At 41.2% G+C, this 19,418-nt stretch overlaps 1 protein-coding gene across 1 annotated transcript in view; it reads right to left on the reverse strand.

Annotated features, from left to right (window-relative positions):
- Window positions 1–15,749, reverse strand: part of LOC139384355 (transcription factor 12-like) — a 95,908-nt gene extending 80,159 nt beyond the window's left edge. The window contains exons 1-3 of the mRNA XM_071129062.1: window positions 15,468–15,749; window positions 14,656–14,744; window positions 14,372–14,444 (exon numbers count right to left, since the gene is read on the reverse strand). Of these exons, the coding sequence (XP_070985163.1) occupies window positions 14,372–14,444; window positions 14,656–14,727 (145 nt within the window). The 5' untranslated portion in view covers window positions 14,728–14,744; window positions 15,468–15,749. The remainder of the gene's footprint in view (window positions 1–14,371; window positions 14,445–14,655; window positions 14,745–15,467) is intronic.
- Between the last annotated feature and the right edge of the window lie 3,669 nt (window positions 15,750–19,418).

Below are 19,418 nucleotides of genomic sequence, written 5' to 3' on the forward strand. Positions count from 1 at the left end.
ATCCCCTCAGACATACAGTCAAAAGGGCACCGCACCGACTGTTCAAACGGACCCTGTTTTCTGGCAAACACCACTGAAAAAAGAAATGCATTTGTTACTTCACACAACTGTGAACGACCACTGCTAAAAACAACAAGCACACCAGACGCGACATCACAAAGCGATGTCCAAGTCATTCGGCAGAACTGAAAACACAGTTTTTCTTTGCCAAATTGCTAGGAAACCAAACATTCAGACCAAGCGGGCATCGCTTGTGGAATCACTGCGGGCTGCAATCGATACGGACCTACAGGGAAGCAACATCGTAAATGATGGCAAACAGTTGTGGCTGCCGAGGCATTACCATGTCTTTACCAGTTGTGCTCTGCCTCCTCAGAGAGGAAACACGTCCTCCAGACATAGTCTAGGAGTGAAACATCAATACAGAAAACGTAAACAAGCTAGCCTCATACTTCACCTTTCATGACTGAATTTACACTGGGGTTAAAATAATAAACGAAACATTCTCAGAATCTTAAATAATGATCACTACGCTCCACTGATATTTGTCAAAAAGCAATGAAGACATCAGGTATAGTGATTGGTTTTTGATTCATTGTTAAAATAAGTAAACAACACAGTGATTATTTCACATACGGTAGTAACCATCATAAAAATCAGACAAAAAAAGTTTACCGTTTACTATGTTCACCTCCTCACAATTAATATTTCTAATAGACTACCAATACTACAACTGCCAAGGCTCTGAAGAGCTCACCAGCCTGTTAATTGAATTAAGTCCAATTTGTGCAATGTACAATGTGACTTCCCCATACACATGTAGCAATGAGAGGTTTGTCAGAGCTAGTGCCGTAGTGTCTTCATTAGACAGACTCTCTCTCTGCACTGAGATCCAGTCATCCACAAAGCGCTGTCACAGACAGAGGCCTTGACAAGCAAATGACAAGACGCTTCCCCTTCGGGATCCCCTCCAACTCCGAGCAAACAGTCGTGAGGCAGGCAGCAGGCAGATTAATAAGACATGCTGTAGCGATAGATAGATATACATTTGAATTCGTCACGGTATCTTTAATGAAATGCATCAAACAAGAGTGCCTGCAACCGAACAACCAAGTCTGCCACGGTGCACAGCTTGAGCTGATTTGACTGTATGCAAAGAAGGGAGCTATTTTCGGTTGTTCACTTCCAATCTAACAGCTACTCTCTTGTGCCACATGGAGACCGGCTCGGCTCGCTGCGAGGGACAACCCCTCACTGGGGCTGTGTGTGTGTTGGAGTACCCTAAACTGTTCACAACTCACAAGGAAGTAGACAAGAACAAAAAAACATTTTGACTGTGTGCAGAGAGATACATTTTGTTTAATAAAAAAGCATTTAATATGGGATATCGACTAGGTTTGGGCAGTATCCACATTTTCATACCATTTCTGTACCATACCGGGGTATACAGTATATTCGAATGTGCACAGGGATCTTGATCTAGGGTGGGATTGAATGTCCAAGACACTTGATCTTGACATCTAGCCACTTAGTTAGCAAGTTAACAAACCAAATGCATAGGTGGAGCCCTGAGCTGGATTTAAATTATTTGACCCGTTAGATTTCTTATAGTTAAATTTAACTTATAATTAGTAATAAGCAGTGGGGTAGCACGCACTTCGAAAGCCCCCGTGACCCCCCCCCCCAAAATAAAGTATATATATATTTTTTTAACAGTATTGAAAATCATACCGTCAGTATTTCGAAATACCCCAGTATACGGTATATCACCCAAGCCTAATATTGACATAGCCAAATGTCATCAAATAAACCATAATTAGTATCAGTTTCATAATTTGTTTTATACTTAGTGATTTGAATTTGTAGAAATATCTCTAGGTAGGCAGAGGTATGGAGCCGGCAAAGCTGCAGTATTTGCCCAATGTCCCCCTGATGAGCACACACAACCCACAACCGATGGCCTCTTCAAATTCATGTCATTAAAAGGCACGAAGGAGAAACCACAATCTCCCTCTGTTCAAGCTGCAGAGGTGTATATGTTTGTTTTGCTATCTCTGTTTCTCTGGCACACTTCGGAGGGGCCTTGAAGGGTCCTGGCAGTGCGGTTCTGCTGCATTTGTCTGGGTATGCCCAGTTCAGACGCATTAATCCAAACTCTCATTCCCTGCAATTTCCACACTTCCTTCCTGTGCTGCTGCCTGCGCCCCTCGCCATATGTTCACAGTGGCTTACGGAGGAAAGGTGCTTTTTCCTCTCGAGGAGCTGGAGCACGCAGGCTAAAGAGATGAGGAATTTATCTCTGCTATAACATAAACTGCCAGAGTGCAGTAGTTATGCAGAATAAATTAGTTTCTTATTTAACATAAATCAATTTCCCTTAGGTTTTTAGTTAATAACGTGTATCTAAAATGTTTACGAACACCAAATCCACTCATATTTCATTCAAAAGGCAAAAGGCCTTGAACTGGTTGAGAAACAGTTTAACGAGGCACAGTGGCAGACTAAACGAGCTACAGTTGAAGTCGAAAGCTTACATACATCTTAGCCATATAGATTTAAACTAAGTATTTCACCATTCCTGGCATTTAATCAGAGTAAAAATTCCCTGTCGTAGGTCAGTTAGGATCACCACTTTATTTTACGAATGTGAAATGTCAGAATAACAGTAGAGAGAATGATTTATTTCAGCTTTTATTTATTTCATCACATTCCCAGTGGGTCGGTAGTTTACATTCACTCAATTAGTATTTGGTAGTATTGCCTTTAAATTGTTTAACTTGTGTCAAACGTTTCGGTAGCCTTCCACAAGCTGCCCACAATAAGTTGGGTGAATTTTGGCCCATTCCTCCTGACAGAGTTGGTGTAACTGAGTCAGGTTTGTAGGCCTCCTTGCTCGCACACGCTTTTTCAGTTCTGCCCACAAATTTTCTATGGGATTGAGGTCAGGGCTTTGTGATGGCCACTCCAATACCTTGACTTTGTTGTCCTTAAGGCATTTTGCCACAACTTTGGGAGTATGCTTGCATTGTCCATTTGAAAGACCCATTTGTGACCAAGCTTAAACTTCCTGACTGATGTCTTGAGATGTTGCTTCAATATATCCACTTAATTTTTCCTGCCTCATGATGCAATCTATTTTGTGAAGTGCATCAGTCCCTCCTGCAGCAAAGCACTTCCACAACATGATGCTGCCACCCCAGTGCTTCACGGTTGGGATGGTGTTCTTCAGCTTGCAAGACTCCCCCTTTTTCCTCCAAACATAACGATGGTCATTATGGCCAAACAGTTCTATTTTTCTTTCATCAGACCAGAGGACATTTCTCCAAAAAGTACAATCTTTGTCCCTATGTGCAGTTGTCAACTGTAGTCTGCCTTTTTTTAATGGCGGATTTGGAGCAGTGGCTTCTTCCTTGCTGTTATGTTGATATAGGACTCGTTTTACTGTGGATATAGATACTTTGTACCTGTATCCTCCAATATCTTCACAAGATCCTTTGCTGTTGTTCTGGGATTGATTTGCACTTTTTGCACCAAAGTATGTTGTTTGTGCAGATGAACGTGGTACCTTCAGGCATTTGGAAATTGTTCCCAAGGATGAACCAGAATTGTGGAGATCTACAATTTTTTTCTGAGGTCTTGGCTGATTTCTTTTGATTTTCCCATGATGTCAAGCAAAGAGGGACTGTGTTTGAAGGTAGGCCTTGAAATACATCCACAGGTACACCTCCAATTGACTCAAATGATGTCAATTAGCCTATCAGAAGCTTCTAAAGCCATGACATCATTTTCTGAATTTCCAAGCTGTTTAAAGGCACAGTCACCTTAGTATATGTAAACTTCTGACCCACTGGAATTGTGATACAGTGAATTATAAGTGAAATAATCTGTCTGTCAACAATTGTTGGAAAAATTACTTGCGTTATGCACAAAGTAGAGGTCCTAACCGGCTTGCCAAAACTATAGTTTGTTAACAAGAAATTTGTGTAGTGGTTGAAAAACAAGTTTTAATGACTCCAACCTAAGTGTATGTAAACTTCCGACTTCAACTGTAAGTACTCTAATACTGCTATACAATAATATTTCAAGTAATGTTACATCAACAACAAAAAATACTCATAATTGCAGACTCAATTTACCCTAGAACCTGTACTGTAAAAACCCTCAACTTGCAATCCACTCAGTAGAAAGGTTAACTACAGAGAAGTGCTCTCGCGTGGTCGTACAAGCAGACAAGTCATATCTCTTCATTCATTCACTGTGCGTGGATCTTTTTAGGGTGAAACAAACACGGGAGCACAAAAGGATTAGCCTATCACACCAGCGGGTTCCTGCAATCAGCAGCGTGTTTATTACATCAGGAGGACTTAGTTTTATTGAGCTGCTCATTAGTAGGTTTAATCAGAGTCGTGTCTTATGACTGTTCTAACAGCACTATCAGATCCCTCATCAGAGGGCTGAGTACTATCTCACACACACTCACACTCACACACACACACACACACACACACACACACACACACACACACACACACACACACACACACACACACACACACACACACACACACACACACACACACACACACACACACACACACACACACACCTTCTGATACAGAGTCCCTTCTCATTCCTGTGCTTCTGGCCATAAATTAGCCAACATGGCAGAGGAAGGCCCATCAAGTCCCACTCCTCTGCCTCCAACTGCTGTGCTGAATATAACACAGGCCCTGGTAGGCAGTGGACTGAGGGAACGTTCCAAACGTTCCCTCATTCTCCCCTGGCCCTGACACCAATGGCAGGGCTGTCAGCACAGCAAGCTACTCTCACGCTACTCATAGGAGGGGGACAGCAGGCTTTCCTGACTCATTTGGGCTTGTGTGATCTTCTCTTTCTCGTGACGTGTTTTATAGTGATGGAGATGAACATGTGGGAGTGAGAGAGCCCTTCTTTGGTATCAAAAGTGAAATAACATGATGGGACGATATTAATGATGTAATAAAGTGAGTGACAGCCAATCAGAGCGCATGACCAGTGCCCCTCTGCTGTCCCATCTGTTTCACAGTCAGAGAGGATCCTGGGACAGGGCCAAAAGGAGGCTGGATAAACGACAAGCTCTCTCAATTTATTAACTCACTTTTCATCACCCTTTTTGATCAATGTTGATTAGCACAAATAATCAAAAAGCTATTTTAAGTATTCTGGACCTAACTGTCAAATAATAAGTGATTCATATTTCACTTTTCTAGCTCAGTAATAAGTATTAGATTTTGCAGGAAGGGAACATATATCCAGCTGAGAGACAAGGAGAAAAATGTTAGGAAAGCACACAGCGCAGTGTCATCAGTATTTCCTTCAAATCCTGTTTTTTTATTAATCTGAAATAAAAAATAAAATGTTAATGTTGCCATTTATGATGTAAAGGATGTAACACATGCGGCTGCTTCCTCTCCCTCATTCAATAATGTAACAAAGCCAAAGAGAAAATGATTTCCCTTCATTACAATAATTACCATGGTAACAAACAAAATGAGGTTGCACGAATTGAAAGTTGAGAGCTTTACAAAAGATTTAGCTCGAGTCCATCGTCTTTAATTTATTAGTGTAAATCCTTCAAAAGACAAATTAAAACCAGGAACAAATCAGTGGTACGCACTAATCCTCAAGTATTTTAAAAGAGGAGAGATTGAACTTCAATTTGATTGGTATTTTGCACAGCACAGCAAAAAAACACATTTCAGACCTCAGACCTAAAAATAACATGCCACATTCACTGTAAATGCAGTTGCAACTAAATCTATACATAGGAGAGGCTGGCCCAGCCACTGCTGAGGGATTAGGCCTACACAACAACGACTTGGACTCATCAGCATTTTCTATATCTGAAATGGAAATCCTAACAAATGTATCAAGCCTCAGGTCACGGTCAGCCCCAAACACTCAGTTATCCTCACAAACTAGCCACAACACCTGAGAAAATGTTGTGTGTGAGTGTGCGAGAGAGAGAGAGAGAGAGAGAGAGAGCTAGAGAGCATTTATGAGTGTGGGAAAGAGTGAAAGAAACAGAGATGCCCCATTGTGCAACAATCCACTCTGTGATCTTTAAAACCACTAGAACAAAACATGACCCTATGATGGAAACCTATCTGATAAGGACAATTATTTGGTATGCTTTTTGGCAAGGCAGTGGTGTATATTGTCTGATTCCTGCATTTAAATTCCCCTCCCCTCAACACCCGCACAGAGTGACCAAACAGACCATTTCCTTATCATCCCTTCCATCTTCAAACACAAATAGGACATAGCCAGTGAAGAAACCCAAACAGCTAGGTTGGCAGAGAGAGAGCTGTAATAAAAACAGCGATAGTAGAGGGGTGGTCACGTACTGCACGTAACCACTGCACTCTGGATGGCACATAACATAACATCCCAGGTCGGAGCTCCCATGCAGTCCGTTGGACACAAACAGTCAGGTCCTTTCCTGGCACTACGTATATCAATACAGGTGCAAGACTTGAGCTGCTACTGGAAAATAGAACACATCTGAATCTGCAAATACAAAGCTGTGTGTTCATAATCACACAATTTACAATATCACCTTTTCCATTCAATAATGGCTGTCTCTTTAAAAACAGCACATAGCACATGCTCCCTCCTAGCCTGCATCCCTCCCTCCTTCTGAGATCCTGAGTAGACATGGTTAAACTGGTAAAGGGCCAGTCCCCAACTCAGCATCCCAGCAGCTCCCCAGAGTACCCCCAGTAATGCTCTGTCCAGGGCTCTCTGACTCCCACAGGGGCCTGGTAGATCAAACAGGGGATCATAACTCATTCCTTCCCACTAACCCCTGCTCTGTTATTCCCAATCGAAGCCCTGCACGCTCCCAGGCGCATCACTGACACCACACGGCAGGCCCGGCTGCATGCGATGGCCACGAGCTCTCAGATCATTAGATGAGGACAACCCACACCTCCTCCTCCCGCTGCTGCCCCCAGATACGTCCTCAGAGGGTAGGGTCAGTCATTAGTGGTCAGGATGGAGGTAGCTAAAGCTAATGCTCTCTCTCACTCTGTGTGGCATGTTGACCAATGCAACTCTGTATTTCTGAGGAGTGCTTTCCACCTGACACCAACATGCTCCCTTAAGTCCAGAGTACTCAGCATCAATGTACTGTATTTGGGAGTTTAGTTTTAAAACTAACAGACATCCTGTGCTTCAGCAGCAGGTGTTCTTGAAGCATACTACCGTTCAAAAGTTTGGGGTCACTTAGAAATGTCCTTGTTTTTTAAAGAAAAGCACATGTTTTTGTCCATTAAAATAACATTAAATTGATCAGAAATACAGTGTAGACATTGTTAATGTTGTAAATGACTATTGTAGCTGGAAACGGTTGATTTTTAATGGAATATCCCGACTCCGGGATGCTGGCCTTCTAGGCAGAGTTGCAAAGAAAAAGCCATATCTCAGACTGGCCAATAAAAACAAAATATTAAGATGGGTAAAAGAACACAGACACTGGACAAAGGAACTCTGCCTAGGAGGCCAGCATCCCAGAGTCACCTCTTCACTGTTGACGTTGAGACTGGTGTTTTGCGGGTACTATTTAATGAAGCGGCCAGTTGAGGACTTGAGAGGCTTCTGTTTCTCAAACTAGACACTCTAATGTACTTGTCCTCTTGCTCAGTTGTGCACCGGGGCCTCTCTCTCCTCTTTCTATTCTGGTTAGAGACCGTTTGCGCTGTTCTGTGAAGAGAGTAGTACACAGCGTTGGACGAGATCTTCCGTTTCTTGACAATTTATTCATTTCTCAGAACAAGAATAGACTGACAAGTTTCAGAAGAAAGTTATTTGTTTAATCAAACTCACAAATGCTGATGCTCCAGATACTGAACTAGTCTAAAGAAGGACAGTTTTATTGCTTCTTTAATCAGCACCACAGTTTTCAGCTGTGCTAACATAATTGCAAAAGGGTTTTGTATTGATCTATTTGCCTTTTAAAATGATAAACTTGGATTAGCTAACACAACGTGCCATTGGAATGCAGGAGTGATGGTTGCTGATAATGGGTCTCTGTACGCCTATGTAGATATTCCAAAAAAATCAGCCGTTTCCAGCTACAATAGTCATTTACAACATTAACAATGTCTACACTGTATTTCTGATCAATTTGATGTTATTTTAATGGACAAAAAATGTGCATTTCTTAAAAAAACAAGGACATTTCTAAGTGACCCCAAACTTTTGAACAGTAGTGTACATACATACATACAGATACAACTCACTACCTCCGTCCAACACCTAACAATGTGCCCATTCAGACTATATCAGCCAGAGGTCAAGCACAGATAAGCAGGTATAGAAATGTATCTCTGGCTGGTTTTAAATCCAGCAGCCTCAAGTCACAATAAGGGTTGTTTGGTCCCCACCAACTAAGTGCCTTCACAACTTAATACAACATCAAATACATGGTAATAAACTGCTCATTTGAAAAATGAATTGGAATCCACATCAAAGGAGCCAAGTCTGATGTAAAACACCAACTTTGTTATATCAAAATAATGACAGTCTAGGAGAAGCCTGATAGTAATCTACCGCATATTGGGTGACTGAAGACATTATTTGAATGCTTTTCCTCTTGGCAGACCTGCAAAAAAAAGATGCAAAAGGTGTGCCAAGTCACCTGCATTCAATGGACTTTCATCGCTATGGCAACAGCACAGTTCTCCATAACCAAGGTGACCTGTGATACATAAATGAGAGATGTCCAAACTCTCCCTGAATCTTCCCTCCAATGGAGGGCAGGAGGCCCAGTCTGCCAGGGGAGGGTACCCATTTGAAGGCATCACAAACGCAGTGTGGCCCAATAGTTCACAGAGCAGCCAGCAGGTTATCTCAAAATAAACAGGCGTCTCTGAAAGAAAAGGATTCCTTCAGCAATACACTCAAAGGCTTAAAACATGAAATGAGGTTTGTCAAACTAAAGCCTGCTATAAGACCTGATCATTTTTTTTATATAGTCTATCATTTTTTCATGCACTTTTGTAAAACAGAGGTTCTGAGATTACAAACTAAAATGAGATGATCTTATTGTCACGCCCTAACCATAGAGAGTCTTTGTTTTTCTATGGTATAGTAGGTCAGGGCGGGACTGGGGGGTTTTCTAGTTATTATTTTCTATGTGGGGTTCTAGTTTAGTTTTTCTATGTTGGTGTTTGGTATGATTCTCAATTAGAGGCAGCTGGCTATCATTGTCTCTAATTGGGGATCATATTTAAGTAGCATTTTTTCCACCTGTGGTTTATGGGATATTGTTTTGAGTTAGTGCAAGTAGCACCTCTGTAGTCACGGTTCGTTGTTTCTTTCTTTCTTTGTTGTTTTGTTTTGTGCGTTTTCAAATAAATATTATGTGGAAACCATATCGCGCTGCACCTTGGTCCGATATTTATTCCAGCGAACGTGACAGAATATCCCATCAAACCAGGACCAAGCAGCGTGCCCAAAGAGGGAAGGAGTTCTGGACATGGGAAGAAGTGATGGGGAGATGCGAAACCCTTCCTTGGCGACAGACGGAAGGAGATTATGGAGGACAGCAATGACGACAGGGTTTGTGGCTACAGAAAGCCCAAGGACAACCCCAAGTTTTTTTGGGGGGGGGACACATGGAGCTGGCGGCTGAGCAGAGGGAAGAGTCAGAGACTGTCAGGGAGGCAATAGCGAAGTTGGGAGAGAGTGAGATGAGAGATGTTGTGGCCACCCCTCTAGGTTTCTTCCTCTAGGTTTCTTCCTAGGTTTTGGCCTTTCTAGGGAGTTTTTCCTAGCCACCGTGCTTCTACACCTGCATTGCTTGCTGTTTGGGGTTTTAGGCTGGGTTTCTGTACAGCACTTTGAGATATCAGCTGATGTACAAAGGGCTATTTAAATTAATTTCATTTGTTCAAGTGTGTTCTGCTCAATGTCCGACCAGAGGATCCGGTTAGCAGTCTGGTGCAACCTGTGCTGGTTCTACACTTCTGGCCTCAAGTGCACCTCTCCAGTCCGGTACGTCATGTCTCCTCCTCGCATTCTCCCTGAAGTGCGTGTCCCCAGTCCGGTACGTCCTGTGCCTGCTCCTCGCACTCTCCCTGAAGTTTGGTCCGATAATTATTCCAGCGAACGTGACACTTATGTGGATTTAAATAAACACACTCAAAACAATGAGAGCCTATGATAAATTAAATCAGCCAAAAGGAGAACTGGAGTGGGAAGCATCTCAAGGGACAACCGCTTCATGAGCAAAATAAAAGATTCAGCTCAGTCCTTCTTTAAGAACCTCAGTTGAAAGCTACTGTTGTGGTTACATATATTGAATCTGTTTGAAATAATCAATTTTAGAAGAAAAATGCATGCTTAAATTGAAGACCGACTTAGCAGTTGCTTTAAACAAAAAAAATACAACATTCCAAATCCTTAAATGCTTTGAAGATAAGCTGCGTTCAAGATTAGTTTTGTCACCTTTTATTGTGCCAAGTGCAGTGGAGAGGTTTTTGTGTGTGTGTTAAATTATCTTAAAATGCAAGCTGGGTACTTCTGCAAGCTCTAAGTCTTCTGACTGAACAAAAAAAATCCTTGCTTAATAATTATGAATGCGAAAAAGTCATATTCTTCAACACTGTATTAATAATTAATCAGCAGATAATATTTTCTAATCCATGGGGATAAAAGCTGAAGAAAGAGCTTTAAACTGAGAGAAAGTTTGCTGAAGTGGAAGGAAAATGCAGTGTATGTCTATCACAAGCATATCATTTAAATTATATTCACAAAAAATATTGTAAATATAATTGAACAGTTCTGACATCCTTGTAACATCCTTGTACAACTTGGCTTCATCTATTCTGTAAACAGGTGAATGATAACATGTGGCACATTCTTTGAATTGACTGCAGGCCAACCAGGAATACTTAGGCCCATTCTAAACAAGATGGGATAAATAAACAATTACAGGAAGGCAAAATTGCAGGAGAAATGTATCATAAATTCTGTTCAGGTTGCCAACCCGCAGTAGGAGCAGAATTGCAAATATGCCTCAGTCTGTCTCTCTAGGAGCAATAACAACCCAAACATAATTATGGCTTTTCTGATTCTTGGCTGACTTCTACAGCAAGTCTAAAGTAGGTGGGACAGAGAGAGCAAACCATGATATGAAAATATTCCTAATATAGCTCTCCAAATATAAAAGTGCCACAGTGAGCTCTGAAGCAAGCTAACTGAGCAGCTTGGACATAGATGTTAACGTGAGTATTGCATCATGCAGAACATTACATTTGAGGTATCAGTGGTTTCTAGTTTACTACTTACTTTAGGTCAAGGAGTATATCAAGCTTGGAACAGACAGGTGTGTGACTCTGACACACATAAAAAACCTCAAGGAGAGAGTAAGCCCAAAACAGATCCCACATAATGTCTATTGATGGAAATAGAACAAAAATACCATTCACATAAGCCTCTACAAAACATGGCTCAATTCTTGTGACTTTTCTTACTGACTAAATAAATACCACTAGGCATTTTAGCCATGACGATGGGCTTTGATGGGAAAAACAGTCTTAACAGTCTCTATTTCTTTTCTATTCTAAACAAAAAGCACCATGCTGATGCTGGTCTATTTTGGAAGCCACAGAGTGCATGCCCAACACATCAGGCTTAAAAGTGTCTGGTCACATGATGTCCATGAATGCCATGCTATATTAAATTCTAAAGCACACCGCAGAGTTTACTAAGTTCAATTCTCCCACTTCACACATTAAGAATTCAGAAAATGAGTTCCTTTGTAACACTTGAATTGAAGCAACATTCTATTTTATATTTCATTATGGTGGGGCAAAATGGAAGGTATGATCACTGAAACCGAATTTCACTCAAAAATGAAGTAGGCCTATTCAGCAACACTTTACATAGCATTAGCTACATAGAGCGCTATTAAAGGATGGTTGGGAATATATTTGACATAACGTCAACAGACTCAAATTTATATATATTGATAATGCTCTGTATAGTTGTTAATACTTATGAATGCACAGTGAATGCTTTACCCAAACTGATTGATGAAAGTGCAAGTATATACAGCGCCGGCAGGTAGCCTAGTGGTTTGAGCCAGTAACCGAAAGGTTGCTGGATCGAATCCCTGAGCTGACATTGGTAAAAATCTGTCATTCTGCCCCTGAGCAAGGCAGTTAACCCACTGTTCCCTGGGCGCCAAAGATGTGGATGTCGATTAAGGCATTGAGCTCCGAGACAGAATTGTGTCGAGGCACAGATCTGGGGAAGGGTACCAAAAAATGTCTGCAGCATTGAATGTCTCCAAGAACACAGTGGCCTCCATCATTGTTAAATGGAAGTAGTTTGGAACCACCAAGACTCTTCCTAGAGCTGGCCGCCCAGCCAAACTGAGAAATCGGGGGAGAAGGGCCTTGGTCAGGGAGGTGACCAAGAACCTGATGGTCACTCTGACAGAGCTCTGGAGTTCCTCTGTGGATATGGGAGAACCTTCCAGAAGGACAACCATCTCTGCAGCACTCCACCAATCAGGCCTTTATGGTAGAGTGGCCAGATGGAAGCAACTCCTCAGTAAAAGGCACATGACAGCCCGTTTGGAGTTTGCCAAAAGGCAGCTAAAGACTCTCAGATCACGAGAAACAAGATTCTCTGGTCTGATGAAACCAAGATGGAACTCTGAATGCCTGAATGCCAAGCGTCATGGCTGGAGGAAATCTGGCACCATCCCTACAGTGAACCATGGTGATGGCAGCATCATGCTGTGGGAATGTTTTTCAGCTACAGGGACTAGGAGACTAGTCACGATCGAGGAAAAGATGAACGGAGCCAAGTACTGAGAGATTCTTAATGAAAACCTGATCCAGAGCGCTCAGGACCTCAGACATTTGCTTACATTTCTGAAAACTTGTTTTTGCTTTGTCATTATGGGGTATTCTGTATAGATTGATGAGGGGAAAAAACAGTTTAATCAATTTTAGAATAAGGCTGTAACCTACCAAAATGTGGAAACAGTCAAAGGGTCTGAATACTTTCCGAAGGCACTGTACTTAAAGCATCAATTCAGCACCGACTTGACCTGGATCCCAAGCTATTTACTTCTGTGGAGACAGCATCCAGAATGGGAAGTGAGGATGCAAAGTACTCTGAAAAACATCAGAACACTTCACCAGGCTTTTCACAAAATCTCCCTTTTGGCCCCATTGTCTTGCTGATCAGTCCATTGTCTTACTGTTGTTTCCAATAAAAGTGTGTCGTTTAGAACTAACGACAAGGCAAGGCTTTGTTGCTTTACGTAAAACAAGTATTGAGGAGATATAATGCTTGATTGTGCTATGGATTAATGTGTTGGAGCCTTTACAGTGAAGAAATTATCCACATAAAAGCAGGGTATTTAAGCAACACTTATTAATACATCTACACCAATGAAGCAAGCTGCATCAGGCTAAACAGGCCACTTCTGCATGAGAAATGCTCCCGGCTAAAATTACACTACATCAGATCACATCCTCTAGTCATTGAGCCTGTGAGATAGGTGTGTGAAGGCCACATGAATGGCCAGGCCTTTAGGGACCTGGGGCTGAGGAACTCACTGCCTTTTTTAAACAGCTCAGCACTGGGGGACGGACACAGTGAAACACCACTTGATGAACAGGAAGTAACCTGTAACCCCATACTACACAACTGATAGACATTGGATATCTTTGGCACAGCTTTTATATGTTGCACAAATCTAGGGAGCAATATATCACAAACACAATCAATGCCCCACTGTCAATATGAGCAAAATTGATTTTGTGTCATAATCAATAGAAAATGGATATGCGAACAAGCCACAGATATCTTTCTGCACACAAAACACAAGGAAGGGTTATAAAGAAGTGATAATTACAATTATATTACACTGTCAGAGCTGTTAGGTCGATAAGCATTCTTTCACATATGTCAAATAAGCCTAAACCATTCCTTATTTCCACATCTTTACAGCAGTCAGTCTACGATAATTCCAGGTGAAGGTGGCATGTTTCACACACCAGATGTGAAGAGTGCACACACACACACACAGACACACACACACACACACACAGACACACACACACACACACACCGATGAGGCGGGAAATGAACAGTAATACTATGTTGAATATGAAACCTTGCTCCTTTGGCTTTTCACAAAATTAATAACACAAACATCCAAAATGCAGTGGAAGACATCAGGAACACGCATATGAACTGATTTCAAACAGCAGTGGTTAGACATGACACAACAGGGGGAGAGGGAACCAGGGCTATAACTGAACAGAGAACATATTAAAAATAGGTTTCTGGGATAAAATCCTACCTGGTGCACTGAACTGGCTGCTTCCAAGGGTGGTTGGCCTGTTTTTCCCACTATTTACGGGTGGAGAAAACATCTACCAGAAGAAAAGAAGTGGTCTGAAAAATGTGACTGAGACAAATTAATATTTTGCCTTTGATAATCATGCATCTGTTACAAGCTGTTCAGACTTCCTGTGTTTCATAATCAATTTCTTCACTGGAGAGACATTGACTGATACAGAATAAAGTGGGCTAAATAACAAACACATAAAACATTGTAAAAAGATAGAAAGATAACTGTCCTACCGCGCTAAAATCCAGTAAATCACTCAATTCCTTGTCTGTTCCGATAGCGGCAACCCGCTGTTGAGGATTCATCCTGCCAATCTTTAGACCTAAAGAAGAAAGTTTGTTTGCTTAAGTCCAATTTTGTTTTAAATTGTCCTAATTCCTTGATTTAAAAAAAATATCCATTCAATAACGAACTTCAGTAAAGTGAAATCTCATTCTAGATTCTGACTGAAATTGACAAGGATTATTCCCAGAACACGTCGGTTCCGAAAATAAATTTGCACAGTGACCCTTGACATTGCTGTGCGAGTTAATTGATCAAAGGTAGGCTACTGCAACAACCGATGAAAGTAATTGTAATTGACCCATTGTCATCCACGTTTCCACGCTACCTTTTAGAAAATGTTATTGCACATTGTGACATCTGAACAGAATGAAAAGGTAGCCAATACGTGGTAAGGAAATTCCATCTATTTGCAATGGTACAGGCACATTAAAAATGCTTGACACACACTGAGACCTGCAGCATCGTTTTTCAAATGTTTATCTGACTCCCCAAACGCTACATTTGTATCAATCTTCCGCGACAGACTAAGTTACAAAATAACTAACCTACTGTAGATTTTCAAATCAATGACTAATGAATGATACGCTATACAATATGTTGCTTTGCAATAGTCAGTGATGAGTCACGAATTTATGTGTCATTAAATATAAAGTGAATTAGCATGTTAAACAAAAAGGAAGATCCACCAATATGCTGTAGGCTACAAATTCAGGCTGTGTAAAACGCCCTTTCAAGTAAAAGTAGTAAAGCAAATGCCAACCCTTTACTCCATACCAGCTCCAGTCTCTTGTATCCCAACTTCTTTCACCCAGTCCGAAACCTTTTTTGACAAACTCACTACAATATTTTACCTTTTCCACTTTAAAATTCCAACTAGGGCGATCGGGTGTGGTAGTATGGAGCCTCGTTCTCTTGTAACGCGTCTCAAATACTGTAAAATTGTGATTTAGGTTGTAATAGTTAGCAAAATATCCCTACATGTCACTTGCGAGTTAACCTTAGGCAGACAGACATTTTTGCTTCGCAAAAACCTCAGCACTACAATGACATTCGGTGTTGTATCCTTCCGCTGAAAACCGTGAAACGATATCCCCAGCCTAGCAGACACCACGCGGAGTGGTAGGAGATGACAGCAGTTGAGAGGACCCATCATATTACATTAAGCCTGTCTTAATCAATCATTAGGCCACATTATGTGAGACTAGTACAAAGAGATCGAAGCCAGATTTTGTAAATTGTGTCAATCAGCGCATTGGTGTAAGGAAAGGTATTGGTGAGACCTCTGAATTCGCTACACTGGTGTCAGAAGTGGGATAACGAATAAATGAGTAGCCAATGAATGCATATGGACCGAGAGGGTGGGAAAGAGAGAGGTCACTTTAAGGTGGTTGCAACTAATTGGACATGTAGCAAAATTCTGTCCCACACTAAATGGGAAATATTGACGCAGAGTAGGCCTAGTTTCTTTAAAAATACGTTAGAGTATCACAGTTATAACCTGTTTGTCCCTATGTATGTTAGCCTTATTAATTGAGTCCGTCTAAAAGACCGAGAGCATTGTGTGCTGCAGTGTCATGTCTATCACGGTTTGAGCTCACTCAAAAAGCAAGCAAACTGCAAACTATTTTTATGAACAGCACAATAAATCGGGACTACTTTTTCTGTTCCGCTAAGGCAAGAGGAAAAAAGGGAAAGAAAGTGGTGTGAGAAAACTGTAGACTACATGTATCGACAATTTATATAATTATTCAAAAACAGCTTGATCGGATTATTAATTGCTAAAATGTTAATAGTGGTAATATCCTAGCAATTCGGCTGCATGCTGGGCTCAGAAAACAATAGAGTTGGGTCAGGGCCAAAACTCTAATGCAGGGGTTCTCAAAGTGCGGTCCGAGGTACTGTAGAGGGTCTGCGGCCAGATAAATCGTCACATGGGCCTAGGAGGTTCACAGGAATATTGGTATCCACAGTACTTCACCAATTATAAATGTTTCAACATAATTCTTGCATTTTTTTAAATATAAATGGCCTGTAATTTAAGCTTTAAAACGACAATATTTTCTCTCAGCCTCATAGAACGATGTGTTCGAATTGCAGGATATTAGAAGATGCAACAACAAACAATATCTCTGCCCCATGACTAAATGTGTAGAATTGCAGGAAATTAGCTTGAAAACTGCTAAATATTCTCTCTGACGCTAAGAGGCAGGCCTTTAAAATATTACTTCCCAGAGACCAAGACTTGGTTCATCCAGCCATGCATGCACTGCTGAAGTCATAGTAAACTCCATGTATGCTATTTTTTTCTCATTTGAGTTGTGTTCTGGGGGGGGTCACTGATTAATTTTCTATCACGAAAAGGGTCCTCAGCCCCAAAAAGTTTGAGAACCCCACTTCTAATGAACAAAAGTTTGGTGTGCGATCAAAATGATACATTGAAGAACAAATAATCTATTCCATCCAGGCTATTATGTTTTGTTTCCACAGTAAGAAAAGTCAAGAGAAGAGACATGACACTTATGGATAATAGAAAATACTGCTGAATATTGAAAATATCAAATCTCTGTAGCCAGTGATCATCAGTAGCATATGCATACTGGATGTAGATACTTAGAGGAATTCAAATGCTTTGGTATTATACAGTTAAACACATTTGTCCAATTTAGTACATTTTGTGAGTCTTTCTCAGATTACATTTTCTCTTGCTAGAATAGTAGTATTTGTCTGGCTGCAGTCTGATAGGCCTACATCACCAGGTATATCTATATAGTTATATATCTTATCTATATAATCACAGTGAAATCAAGTTGGGAAAATGCATAAAAAAATGTGCAGTTTGGTAAGACAATGCATCTAGGTTTAAAAATACCCCCAAACAAGGCTAACACTGCTTGTTTGGATGTGGCCCACCTTGAGTAGAATACTGTAGGTCAAGCTTTAGCCTTGGTTTTATGCTGTCCATTGTCCACTCAATGGGCCTCTACTGTATATCCACTTATTACTTTTCTGAAATCCAGACTGCCACCTGTTGGACAAACTAACCATAGTCGACTATGTTACTCATCACCAATGTGTAAAATTTATAATTGAATGTAGCTCTGATTAATGACGTTTGTAGACCTATTTAAAGGGCCTACATGGCAACTGGCAATATGTGTGATGATTTTTTTAAATAACAGGAAACCCAAAGTTTATAACAGGCTGAAATGGATAACGTCAGAGTGTTGATGTTGCTAATCCATACCTTGTCATAGATCATATTCAGACATTGAGATTTTTCACTTACTTACATCAATGCAAACTTGCATGGAGTGCATCAATTGTTTTATGTTAATTAAATTAGAAATATGGGACCCAATCATGCTTGCCTCAGAACCAGAGAAACCTGGATTGGAGCCCCAGCTGGGTTACCCCAGGATGTGCTACACTAGTGGGCGGCAGGCCTAATGACAATACTTATAGCTGGGGCGGCATTCACCTTTAATGTTTGTTTGTGGACCGCCATTATATCATAGAAGAAGAAGAAGTGCATGTCAGAGCAGAAACTATACATGAAGTCCAAGAAACTGTCCGTAGATCTCAGAGATAGGATTGTGAAGAGACATATATCTGGGGAAGGGTATAAAACAATAGAGTGTTAAAGTTTCCAAGAGCACAGTGGTCCCCCTCATTGGGAAATTGAAAAAATGTGGAACTACCCAAACTCTGCCTGGAGCTGGATGTTCAACCAAACTGAGCAACTGAGCATGAAGGACCTTGGTCAGGGAGGTGACATAGAACCAAATGACTACTCTGACAGAACTACATAGTTCCTTGGCTGAGATGGGAGAACCTTCCAGAAGGATAACGGTGTCGACAGCACTTCACCAGTCTGGGCTTCATGGGAGAGTTGACAGACACTCCTGAGAAAAAGGCACATGACAGCACGCCTGGAGTTTGCAGAAAGGCACATGAAAGACTGTATTAAACTATTTGGCCTGAATGCAAAGCACTGTTTGGAGAAAAACAGGCACAGCTCATCACCCGTCTTAACACCATCCCTACCTTGAAGCATGGTGGTGGTAGGATCATGCTATGGGGATGCTTGTCATTGGCAGGGACTGGGAGACTGGTAAGGATAGAGAGAACAATGAATGGAGCCAAATACAGGCAAATCCTTGATGGAACCTGCTTCAGAGTGCAAACAACCTTAGACTGGGGGCAAAGATTTACGTTCCAGCAGAACATTGACCCCAAGCATACAGCCAAAGCAACGCTGGAATGGCTTTAGCAGAAGAATGTGAAAGTCCTTGAGTGGCCCAGCCAAACTTGAACCCCATTGAAAATCTGTGGAAGACTTGAAGATTGCTGTTCACCACCGCTCCCCATCTAACTTAACAGAGCTTGCAAAATCTGCAAGGAAGAATGAGAGAAAATCCCCAAATCCAGATGTGCAAAGCTGATACAGACACCCAAGATAACGCAAAGTTGAAATGCAGCCAAAGGTGCTTCTACAAAGTATTGACTCAGGTGTACGAATACTTATGTAAATTAGATTTATGTATTTCATTTTGTGATGACATTTGCTAACATTTCTATTTAAAAAAATCACTTTGTCATCATGGTTTTTTTTTGTATAGATGGGTGAGAAAATATATTTTGAATAAAGGTTGTAACACAACAAAATGTGTTATAAGTCTAGGGGTATGAGTACTTTCTGAAGGCACTGTGT

This window comes from Oncorhynchus clarkii, chromosome 26, assembly GCF_045791955.1.
Source record: "Oncorhynchus clarkii lewisi isolate Uvic-CL-2024 chromosome 26, UVic_Ocla_1.0, whole genome shotgun sequence".
NCBI lineage: Eukaryota > Metazoa > Chordata > Actinopteri > Salmoniformes > Salmonidae > Oncorhynchus > Oncorhynchus clarkii.